Here is a 12,137-nt window from a genome sequence, read left to right as displayed (position 1 = left end):
AAAGACTGAAAAAAATCACTGGAGCAGCAACTTCTAAGAACTTCCAAGTTCTTATGAACAGGGAATTTGACAAAAGTGCTGTTTTTAAAATGTTCAGTCAGACTAGATTAAATTTTGAGCATGAGAAATTGTGTGGGTTTAGATCTTGTTCATTAACTATGTCAGGCATTGAACTTAATAACATCTGAATGTATTTCAAGAAGCTGCAATGACACTCTTCAGGGTCTGTCAGAGTTCTTATTGTTATCCCAAGGGAATGGTCCATAAACCCAGGCTGTGTTTGGGCTGTGCTACACTCCTGCTGAGCCCTCAGACCCTCTTAGCTCTGAATTTTACGAGCCAGGGCTGGTGCTGATACCACAACAATGGCTGGGAACCAGGAGCTCATTAGTTCTTCTATCAGATCCAAAGGGAAAGGTGAGGGGTGACAGTCATCCTTCTTTACCTGGGTTACATGCATCCCCCAAAAGCTTGCTGTCCTGGGGTCTTCTCCATTTACACCATTAGCCATGACAAGCTCTCAGTCATATATTTTTCAACCCTCTAATTACTTTTTTGACTAAGAAAACCCAGCCTGCGTGGGAGGCAGAGATAATTCAGTATCATCATCTACTGCCTTCCTCTGCTGGTAGCACTGAAGTGCAGGAAGGAGGTCAGACAGGGTATTTAAAAAAATTATCACCCTGGAAAAGATTAATGTCTCCCTTGTGATGGATCTGAGCTCTGCCTGGAGGCAGGAGGTAGGCACCCACATTGCTGTGCCCTGCAGCAAACTGTTGGGTGAGGTGGATTCCTTCCCTACTTGACCTTGGCGCCAGACTGGCTTATCTGGATCCACTCTGATGCTCAGGAAGTTCCCAATCTGAGTGCCATGTTGTGGGAGGTGTAAGATGGGGGAAAGTCTTGGGATTCTTCTACCCAGCTGCTGTCTTTCCTCGCAAATCTCATTTCCTCTGGGTTTTATTTTTATAATCCTGCCCTGCAGAGAGCTGATGCTAACCATTCTGATTGCATTCTGAAATTTCTGTAATTTCTGAATAATTTCTGCCTTAGACTAGACCACCAGTTTGGGAAAGTCTGCCACTCCTGCTTGCCAGACACAGAGCTACATGAGCATTTTCTGCCTCTAACAAGCTGGGACATGGTGTGACATTATGGACCCCTGGCATCCATTCACCCAGCTCCCTGTGCTCTGACCAGCCCCATTTTCTTTGCTATTCATTTGCTTTTCTATTCACTGGGCTTGTCTCAACCTGCAAGCCTCGAAGAAATGTTCCCCCTCCCAGCATGGTCTCTTTCTTCCCTCTTTGCTGCTCCTCTATATTTTGGTTTTGGCAGAAGCTATTCACCAACAACGGACAAAGGCTTCAGCTGGTCAGAAAGTGCACAGACATAAAAGGGCCATGCTTTGTCCAAAAAATAAAATAATGGCCATTTTTTGGTGGACTCTCTCTGATTCTTTCCATAAACATCCCTGCCAGCAACCTTGTTTTGGAGGGATGGCCCCCTGTGTCTCTCCTGGAGCTCTGGAGGACTGACCCTGCTGCAGTTGGCATCCCATAGCTGCTGATTTATTTATTCTGATGTGAGCAGAGCAGAGAGGGGGCTGGACTGGGCTCCTGCCAGCAAGAGGAGACAAGAGGCATGTGGGTCCTGCAGGTTTTAAACTGGTTTGGCTGAGACTTGTTCTTCCTTTGACAAGTCTGAGGGAGGAGAGGTGAAGGGATCCGACCGGTCTCTGGGAACCAGAAGAAGCAGTTCCAGTGAAAGATTGGATCCTGCTGGCAACCACCTTAGCACAGGAGTGGAAAAGGAGCACTGAGACCAACCCAAAGGGTTTCTATTTGAGAGTTTGTTTTTAGTAGCCACCTAAATTTCTTGCTGGACATTTCCACTGGGTTGTTTGAAACACTGCTAGGAAGGTGAATGGCTGGTTATAAAAACCAGGTGGACAGTTTGGTCCTTTATATTGGCTTTTACATCTCCCAGATCCTCTGTTAATGCAGGTCGGTGTCGTTCCTGTGTGACAGCAAACATGGTCTGGTGTGCCAGCAGCGAGCTGGCTGAAAAGTCTTCCTCAGGAAAAAACCAAGAGCTGATCTCTAATGTGCAAACTGATTTGGTTAAGCAGAGATTAGCTTGATTGACATGCTTGTCATTCCCACTGCCAGCCACACCACTGCTCCCCTGGCCAGCAAGGCTCCTGCCAAGGACACCCTGGCGTCATCCCGGCTCCCCAGCAGCCAGGGGACCCTGGGAGCATCACCAAAGCCTCATGCTCCATGCTGTGATCCTGAAGCAGTCTCCAGACCTGATTGCTTGAGGGTTTTGGCCCAAGCTGACTTTTCCTCTGGAAAACACAGCTTCCTAATACTAACTTGACAGAAAACAACCTTCTAGGGCCTTCCCTACAAGTCAAATATTGCCTCTGAGCCATGGCCCCAAAGGCAAACATACCTGAGGGGGTGCGTGGCACAGAGAGCAAACAGAAAGCGTTTGGGCAGTGCAGAGGGCCCCCACCAGCTTGGCAGACATTTCAGCTGGCCTGGGCTGTCACCGAGGGCTCAGCTTCATGCAGGCACCATCTTGCACAAGGACCTGCTCTAGCAGCCAGGTCCAGATAGCAAAGGAAGCCTGCAGTGATGGATTGACAGGAGAAGATGCTCTTGGAAAACACTTGTCTTGACTGCCTTTTCACAGGACTGTCATGAGCATCTCCTCCTGTCGTGTCCTCTGAACAGCCAGAACCTCACTGCACATCAGTTACTAAAGTTCTCTGCTGATTTTAGCATTGAAGGTTATATCAAAACCCCTTTTAATCTGTTTTAATGCCAGAGGGGGTTTTTTTAACTAAGAATTCCAGAAAGATTTTAATTTGCTTCTGGAGTCCAGGCGCAAAGATTATGTCAGGTTGGGATGCAGCCAGAGGTTTTTGAGAAGAGCCACTCTCCCGAGATTCCTGGGATTTATGATTAACGCCCTGTGAAACAAACAGGACAGGTTTTGGCACAATCAAATATTTTTTTTTTACTATGATCCTTGTGGGTCCATCTAGCTCAGGATATTCTGTGATTCTGTGAAATCTAATATTAAACTTACCAGTGGCAGATTCCCCTCCCTGAAACTGGAGCCCACTTCTTTGTTCGGCTTATTTAACTCGTGATATGTTATTTATTTGATTTGCCCTACAGCTGTTTCCACAAGCTGCAGGACTCAGAATGTTCCCTGGAAAATCGTTCCTGAAATGATTGAGGCATGACGGAGTTTTCCATGTGAGAGTTTACCGTGAAATGATAAAAACAAGTTCCTGTGTTTTGGGGTGTTTTCTGCAGGGAGCTGAAATGCAAGATTGACCAGGAGAGTAGCAAGAGAGAGTTCCTGACAAATCAATCCCACCTCAATGAAACTCACTGTGTCCACTGCCTCCAGCCCTTCAAGTTCCTGCTAAACAGCAAGCGGCAGTGCCTGGACTGCCACTTCTACACCTGCAAGAACTGCAGCCGCTACAACAAGAAGGAGCAAGGCTGGGTCTGCGATCCCTGCCGCCTCTCCAGGTACTGCTTCTCAAGAAACCACAGAGCAGTTTGGGTTGGGAGGGAGCTTAAAGCCCATCTTGTTCCAGCCCTCAGTGATGGGCAAGGGACACCTTCCACTAGACTAGGTGACTCCAAGCTGTGTCCAACCTGGTCTTGAACACTTCCAGGGATGGGGCAGCCACAGCTTCTCTGGGCAACCTGTGCCAGTGCCAGGAATTCACAGCCAAGAATTTCTTCCCAATATCCTATCTGGCTCTGCCTTCTGTCAGTCTGAAGACATTACTCCTTGTCCTATCACTCCAGACCCTTGTCCAAAGTCCCACTCCAGCTCTCTCGGAGTGCCTTTAGGCACAGGAAAGGGCTCTGAGGTCTTCCTAGAGTATTTTCTTCTCCAGACTGAACACCCCCAACTCTCTAGGCCTGTCTTCATAGGAGAGATGTTCCAGCCTGTATTCGTGCTTGCGATTGCCTGATCCAGGTGCAGGACCTTCCACTTGGCCTTGTTGAACTTCATGTGGCTTGCACAAGCTCACCTCTCCAGCCCATTCCTGTCCCTCCATATGGCATCCCTTTCCTCTAGCATGTTGACCACACCACACAGCTTGGTGTCATCAGCACATTAACTGAGGATGCAACCCAGTCCCACTGTCCATGTCACTAAAAAAGATGGAGGACAGCACCAGTCCCAATTCTGATCCCTAAGGAATGCCACTCATTGCTGATCTCCTGCAATGGAGACTGAGGGGCAAAGTCAGCCTTGGGAGTGAGGCTCCATAAGAATTGCCCAAACTCAGCATCCCTTTATGCTATTTAGAAACCAATTACACTGGTTAGAAAACAGGCCGTGTTTTTGTTAAGATACAGTTTTTGGGTGAGAGTCTGCTTACCATGACTATGCCTGGACCAGCTCACCTGTATGTGCATCCTCTCTTTGGGCAGGATCGTGAAGATTGGCTCCCTGGAATGGTACTATGAACACGTGCGATCCCGTTTCAAGAGATTTGGAAGTGCCAAAGTGCTGCAGTCCCTCTATGGCAGGCTGCAGCCAGGGCAGGGAGTCAACTCTGCATTTCTAGGTGAGGAGGAGTGCCAGGGTTTCTCCTGCCACTGCAGCATCTGTGCAACACCACACTGGGATGCACCAAACATCCAGCTGCAAGGATAAAGCCAGCACTCTGCACTCTTCTTTTTGTTTTGTTTTTATGCCATCACCTAATTATTTTTACAGTCAATCCAATGACACCCTGACACTGACAAAGCCATATTGAAATTAGTGAGTTACCTGTCACCACAGCTATTCCCTTGTCAGCTTTGTAGACCTTCAGTAATTCTAATATTGGTCTGACAGTGCTGAAAGCTGATATTAATACTGTGTTATTTACTGACCAGCTGCTGGTTGCCATTCATACAGCTCCTGCACTCCTTTGCCTATTGCCTTTGGAAGCAAATGCAGATTTATCCTCACTTTGAGGAGCCACAGAAAAGTTTGCACAAATACCATTGATATGACCTGATTTGAGTGGTCCAATCACTCTTTTATCCAAGCCACTCACAGCAGAAGTAGCAGAAAAAAGCATGAGGGTAGCGGCATTGAATATAAAATTAATGGACTGAGAGACGATTCATGCATTGTTTAGTCCAAAAATGCATCAGAGCACACAAAAAGGACAATCCAAGAGGAAACCAAACCAGACAGGAAGATAACAGTGCTTCAGGCAGCTTTAAATTGAGATTCTGTTCCCTTTTTCAGAAAGAAATTATTTTGTTGTTTATTGCTTCATTAACACCAGTGAATTGGCTTGACCGTTGAGCGAACAAGAATCTCCTCCCGGAGTGTATCTCTGGTTGCAGGAGAAACGGTGTGAGGCCATCATGTTTGGTGTGGCTATCTGCAGTTGGCTGTGCCTTTCCCTCCTGCCACACTCCCAGGCGTGTTGCATCAGGACTGGGGAAGTGGTGATAATCAGCTCATTGACTTTTAAAAGTCAAGTCCCATCTTTAAGTGCCTGTTTTGTTCTCTCTAAAGAACCTTTTTGATGATTGTTTCTTATGATGGCTAGAGAATGAGAACTCCAGTTAGCCATGGCTCTGAGTCTTATCTGTGTGTGGTACCTGGAGAAAAATGTGATTATTTATTTCTCCCATCATTTTGCTTTTCATTTAGGTCTTCATGACAGAGTTTACAGCCTGCCAGACATTAACAGTAAGTAAAAGAGAAGATTGCAGTATGGGGCTTGCAGCTCAAGTGAGGTTTCCAATGTCCCTTCACACCCTCTGGCTATGGGCACTCTGGAGACATTTGATGTGGCTGGACCAGAGAGAACATTCCTTCACTGCAGTGGAGGTGAACTGTAGTGCTCAGCTCTTGCACTGTGGTGCATCTGGGGCTCTCCAAGGGTAGACCTGGATACAAGGAAGCTTTTGGTTACATGCCCAACTCGAAGCTTGCAAGCACTCATCATCTCAATGTACACCTATGTCTTATGCTTAAAACTGGCCACATTCCTAAGGAATTCATGGAATTTGGAACTTCAGGTTGCGCTCCTTAGGAGCTCTTGCAGGAAAGACTCACTACACATTGCCATTTGATGTAGGAAAGAGCATTTTGCATACCTTGACTTTGGAATTGGTCTGGCATTTGTGCTGTTCTCAATGTACAGCTGGGCTTGGCAGTGGAGAGATAGGCATCCAGAAATCACTGATAAATAGTAGCACTGGCTGATGGGAACCAGGAATAGCAGAAGCAGAGCCATGTTGGGCTGAGCTATGGTGCCTTCAAACACTGGAGTCACACAGGTAAACCTTGGGGTGTTCTCTGTGATGCAGATGCCCTTCATCTTCCTGAAGGTATACCTCCACTTCCACATCTATGATGATGCACAGCTGGAAGGGAAAGCAATGAGAGGCCAGATAAGCTTGTGCAAGATCAAGTGCTAAGAGTGGGTGTCTGCAGAAAAAAAAATTTGGGGAGGCATTTTTAATCTGGACCTTTTCACCCCATGTAAGAAGCATGTAAGAAGCCTGCAGGTACATTGGTGTGGCCACCATGGTGGCAACTTACCTACTGCTGTTGTCTCGCCTCCAGGTGAGTGCCAGCTGCTCACCAGCTGTGACGCTGGGGATGACAGCAATGATGAAGCCAATGCCCTTCGTGGAGCTGAAGCAGAGTGCTACAGCAGAGTAAGTATTTAATTCTGGGGCTCCTACTGCCTCACTCTGTGCCCTCAGCTGCTGCTGGCCTGTCTTGGGTGGTGGTGGTGGTGGTCTGTGCCATGTTCAAAACTGAACCTTTCTCTCTGTTTTCCTTCTCCAAGATAAGGCTCTTTCCCAGTTTATGTAGAAAGAAACAAGTCCATAAAATCACAAATGCTTGTCCTCTGGGAAAAGGGCCAAGTCCTGACACTAAGGATGTCCCCAATTAATATAAAAGTCCCAGCTCACATCTGTATAATGAGAACTCACCTGTTTTTTTACTGATGATTTCTCAATTATCCAGAAAGATCTGCCTGCAGAATCCTTTCTCTGAAGATGGGGAGATATTTTTGGACTCCAAAGCATCATCTAGATCTCTCTGAGCTGCAACCTGGCTCAGCTTTCCCACAGTGCCTTTATAAACCAAGAGAGAGCTTCTCACTATCTGCTTATGGCAGCAGTCCCAAGGCAGAGGCTGTGGAAATCAGGAACCCACTTTTCCTTGCTTCCAGCATGAGCCACTACATGGCTCCCTTCAAGCAGGACAGTGTCAGACCCAAATTGTTTCTGCAAAAAGCAGAGCAAACTCATGCAAACTAAGGAAACAAGGGCCTCCCTCCCCCTTTACTCAAGGTCAACTGTGTTTTATGCTGAATTTTCCTTTCTTGCACTTTCTACACTAAGATGTGCAAGACAAAGCGCCTGCTGTCTGTCCATCCCTTTGATTTTGAATTGGACTCGGATTATTCTGCTCAGTCTCGTCGTCAGTCTGTGCAGCTCTCACCTGCAGCCAGCAGCCCAGATGTTTTCCAGGTACTGGGAAAGTGCTGGGGGGTTCCTTTCCTTTCTTCCTCCTACTCCTTGCTATCTCTGCTACCACTTCCTTCAGCTCTCAAAACCTTCTTCAGCTGATGTTGGGAGGTGATGGTGCCAATCCCTGCTCCCCCATTTCCCCACTTGCTGTCTCTTCGTTCATTTGAAGTTGTTTGCCTCAGGCTAAGTCAGGAGTAGGACATCTGATCAAAGTGAGGATGAGTGGTGAAATGAGACAGCGAGAGGTTCTCTGGCCATTTCCCTGCAGACAACATTTTTTTTGTGTTGTACCAAGGCCATGGGATATCCTGGTTTCCAACGAGCTTTTGGAGGTTCAGTATTCAAAGGGATTACATTAAATTGAACTCTTCTCCCATGTTTCCATCTAGTTTGGGGCTGTTTTTTCCATGTGATGGCACTGAGGACATAGCTGGCCAGCAGCTTCATGGGGCACATGACCTTTGTGAGACCAACAAGGTGAATCCCACAGAGTCAGTGTGATAGCCATGATGGCACCTGTGGAGTGGGAGCCAGTCAGAGGGAAGAACATGGGGAGAACAAAAACTGCATGAACAGTGGTTACTTCAAGAGAGGAGACTGGATGTGCCTCAGTATCTGGAGCTCTAGACCTGGAGCAAAACTCACTGACAGTTCCAGGCCAAGCAGCAGTGGGCTGCACTCCATGCAGGGTGGGGCTCAGCTATCCTCACCTTCCAACTCTGGGGAGGAAAACAGATGGGGCAGCCCTGGATGTGGCAAGAGGTCTTCCAGCCTGAAAGGGTTCAGGTCAAGATTTTTGGACTGCTCTTGTTTACCTTTCATGTTGAACTTGCACTTTTAAAACATTCAACGGCTCCTTCTTCCTTCATGGGCTGAAGTTGGATGTGCTGAGATCTGTAACAAAGTCTTTAAAAAAATCTGCACAATTCCACACTAATTGATTAGAATTTGGGGAAAACAAGTAGATTCCTTCTTTCTTTACCTGAGCCTGTCTTTATGCAGCAGAATGCAACATAAGGGCTGGTCGCTGTTGAAATCATCCTAAGTAGGTTTACCGATTGCAGGTTACTTGAAGTGGCTGCTGCCTGAAAAAGCAGAAGGGGATGGTGTTTTTAAAGATCGGAGGGGTTTCCAGTCTGGCTGAAGGGACTCTGTGCCTAATGATTGTAACAATAATGAGTGCTTGTAAGAATTACCAGTGCCCCCTGGCAGTGATGAGAAGTATTGCTCAGAGTTCAGCAGCAAGGTAAAATCTTGAAATTGGATTCTTAGGGATTTTTATATTTTACAAAATGTAATTGGCACCATATAAGGTCAATCCATGCATATATTGAAGGACAACGCTTTGAGCTCCTAATGAGGGTCAGGAGAGACAAGAATTCATAGAATCATAGAAGAGTTTGGGTAGAAGGGACCTTAAAGACCATCTCATTCTAACCCCTGCCATGGGTAGGGACACCTTCCACTAGACTAGATTGCTCCAAGCCCTGTCCAACCTAGCCTTGAACACTTCCAGGGATGGAGAAACCACAGCTTCTCTGGGAAACCTGTGCCAGTGCCTCACCACATTCACAGCCAAGAATTTCTTCCCAATATCCCATCTATCCCAGTCCTCTGTCAATGTGAAGCCATTGCCCCTTGCCCTGTCACTACACACCCTTGTCCAAAGTCCCACTCCAGCTCTCTTGGAGTGTCTTTATGCACTGGAAGGGGCTCTGAGGTCTCCCTGAAGCCTTCTCTTTTCCAACTCTCTCAGGCTGACTCCTTAGCTGAGGGGCTCCAGCCCTTTCAGCATGTTCCTGTCCTACTCAGCTCCATGTCCTTTTTGTGTTGGGGGCTCCAGGGCTGGAAGCAGCACTCCAGGTCGGGGTCCACAAGCGGAGTCTTCACTGGCAGCTGCTCAGCAGCATTCTCATCTCTCAGTCCTTCTCAGATTTCCCCAACTCAGCTGAAGATGCCTCCCAGGACTCCAGGATTGCAGATGCAGATGTGGTCTTCCATCACGTCCTGCAAGAACAAGGACCAGGTGTGAGCCGTCCAGAGCAGCACTTCAGCACAGAGGTTCGGCTCACCGTCAATTCACGGAGAAGGAGCCTGGAAAGAAATCCAAAACCTAGTAGGTGTCCATCTCCAGGCCCCTCTTGTATCCTTTTTGGGACAAATGGCTGCAAGAGTTGCACAAAAATGAACATGTCCTTGTTTTTTGTCTGAACAACATCTAAAAGACTTGAGGGTCAAGACAAAATATCCATACTACTGGTCCTGTCCAGAGTGGAAACTAGATACTATCAAGTGGGCATTACTAGAAACAATGGGATGTGTTTCCTCCTGCAGGCAGGCAGAGATAGAAGAGTTCAACTCCTTGGCAAAGGATGTTGTGGGTGCAGAAAGTTTTGAGTTTTAAGGGCACCTAAACTAGAATTGGAGGCAAGAACTGAGGGTTGCTAAGTAGCATCCTCGTAGCTGGGCAGAGTGCATAGGCAGGCTAAATGATCCATGGTTTTGTTAGTCTATAAATACTCTGTAAGATGCAGAATTTCCTTTTACTACTTCTGTTTTCCCATCTGTGACAGCAAAGCCAGGAGGGTTTGATACTGGCTTGTGCACATGCAAATGTAAAATAGATTCTTCTGGGTCTCCAACTGCTTGGCTATATATTCAAGGCATTAGGGAACACTGGGCAGTCCTCACTGTGTGGTGTTTAAATTCCCACTCCAAGTCCTGCTGGAGCAACAGAGCAGCAGGATCCCCATGCTTTTTAATTCCATTTTCTTTCATTATTTTTGTCTCATTTGAAATTCTCCTTTACAAAGGAGACTGTCCACTCTTTTTAGATGCTCCATCCTGGGCTGGTACCTCTCTAGCCTGAGCTAAACACCTTCCAGTACTCTGGCAGTGTCCAAACCTGGGCTCCCACAAAATTGGGAAGGCAATAGTGGGTTTTGGTGAGGGGCCTGGCTGTTCAGGGCATGAGAGCAGAGATGATGCTCCTTGTACCCACCGCTGTGTGGGACCCTGCTGACATCAGTGCTGTGTGGCCACAGCATGTGGAGCTTCAGCCTAGTCCAGCTTATCCATCCTTAAACTTGGTCTCTCTTGCAGAAGCATCTTCTGCCAAAGAAAGGATAGACAGTGTGATCTGGAGAAGTGGCTCATTATTTGCTTGTCTTAAGGATGGGGCTGATGTCCAGAAAGGAACTTAAGGGTGGGAATCCCTTGTACCTTTGTGCTGAAGCCTTCTCTCTCCAAAGGCAACACCTGGAATGAGCCATCCCAGTCCCGGTACTCTGCAGATATGGACACCTCTGATGAGGACATGAAGGGAGACCAGTTCCCTGCCCACCCACCCCATCACATGAAACGCAGGAACAGAGCCTCCTCCCAGGAAAACATCAGCCGCTCTGGGAACCAGGTACCAAACAGCTGTTGAAACTCTCGTGAGACCTAGTCAGGAGCCAGGTCTTTCCTGCTGCAAATGGCTCTTGTACTGACAAGGTGCAGAGTTCTTCAGAGGAGAAGAAAAGCAGTGATGGCAAACTGGGGTGCAACCACAGTGGTCTCCTGGCCAGGATGGATGTGGAGCATAAGCAGACAAGTTGGTGTGCCCTAGGTATCCACACAACCACTGCCCCTTCTGCACAGAGTGCTTTGGTGCCCGTACTTGCAACATGTGGGTCCAAGAAGGAGTAGAGTGGGTCCCAGATCTCTGTAGACTTGAGATCCCTTCTCCTCTTCAGCTCAGGAACTGGGGTGTAGCCACTTGACATTGCCAGAACAATACAGAGGGCTTGTGGGATGACCTAGGAGCTGGCTCACTGAGGTGTCACATCACAATTGTGTGGCACCAGCAAGATGAATGCCCAGGCCATGTACTGCCCTCCATGTTGTGATGGACCTGCCAAGGTGATTGTGAAATGGGAGCAGGACTGAGACCATTTTAGGATGATGCAGAAGTATGCTGGAGCTCTGTGCTTCCTCTTTCAGGTCCACTTTCCAGCCTATCGACTTTTTTAATCACAGCAAAGAGAAAATCAGGCACTGATGGTGCTTCTGTCTGCCCATGCTGCTGTGGCAGTAACAAACCTGCCTTCACTGCTGTTCATTTTCCAGCTTGTGCTTATTAAACCGTGAGTTATCTATAGTTTGCTGTGTCCCCCAAAAGGTTTTCTTCAATTGAATGTGCCAGGACTTTATAATCAGATGGAGGTTTGGAGAAGGATATTTAATAAGCATCAAGATCCTTCTCTTCCCTTGCAGTGTGTTCCTGCCTTGGTAGGACTGGGTCAGGGCAACTTGTTACATACCTTTCCTGAATGATGGTAATAGAGGGAACAGACTAAAGAAGGGTACCAGAGAGGCTGTAAGCTTGTGTTTTAATTGTCAAGCAAGAACCTGCTGCTCCTTTGTCAATGGTGGGTGTTGAGGATGGTGGTAAAAGTGTTCCTTGGATCTCATAAGCAGCAAAATGGAGGGTGGTGTTTGGCTACAGAAACACAAGGACAGTCAATTACCAGTCTCACAGAAGGTGATTTTGTGTGTCCTGTACCCCACTTTGGGTAGTTGGTGGGGGGATCTGTAACCACTACTATCCCTCAG

The 12,137-nt window shown here is 47.4% G+C and overlaps 1 protein-coding gene across 1 annotated transcript in view; it reads left to right on the top strand.

The window, feature by feature from the left end:
* The window catches only part of MLPH (melanophilin), a 25,791-nt gene that overhangs the window by 656 nt on the left and 12,998 nt on the right, over positions 1-12,137 (top strand). The window contains exons 2-10 of the mRNA XM_009075604.1: positions 3,333-3,554; positions 4,476-4,612; positions 5,701-5,739; positions 6,622-6,716; positions 7,413-7,541; positions 9,465-9,657; positions 10,793-10,966; positions 11,562-11,585; positions 11,728-11,747. Coding sequence (XP_009073852.1) covers positions 3,333-3,554; positions 4,476-4,612; positions 5,701-5,739; positions 6,622-6,716; positions 7,413-7,541; positions 9,465-9,657; positions 10,793-10,966; positions 11,562-11,585; positions 11,728-11,747 — 1,033 coding nt within the window. The remainder of the gene's footprint in view (positions 1-3,332; positions 3,555-4,475; positions 4,613-5,700; positions 5,740-6,621; positions 6,717-7,412; positions 7,542-9,464; positions 9,658-10,792; positions 10,967-11,561; positions 11,586-11,727; positions 11,748-12,137) is intronic.

The sequence above is a fragment of the Acanthisitta chloris genome, unplaced genomic scaffold, assembly GCF_000695815.1.
Source record: "Acanthisitta chloris isolate BGI_N310 unplaced genomic scaffold, ASM69581v1 scaffold1305, whole genome shotgun sequence".
Taxonomy (NCBI): domain Eukaryota; kingdom Metazoa; phylum Chordata; class Aves; order Passeriformes; family Acanthisittidae; genus Acanthisitta; species Acanthisitta chloris.
The sequence above is the reverse complement of the archived record's forward strand: the minus strand, read 5'-3'. Positions and strand labels throughout refer to the sequence as shown.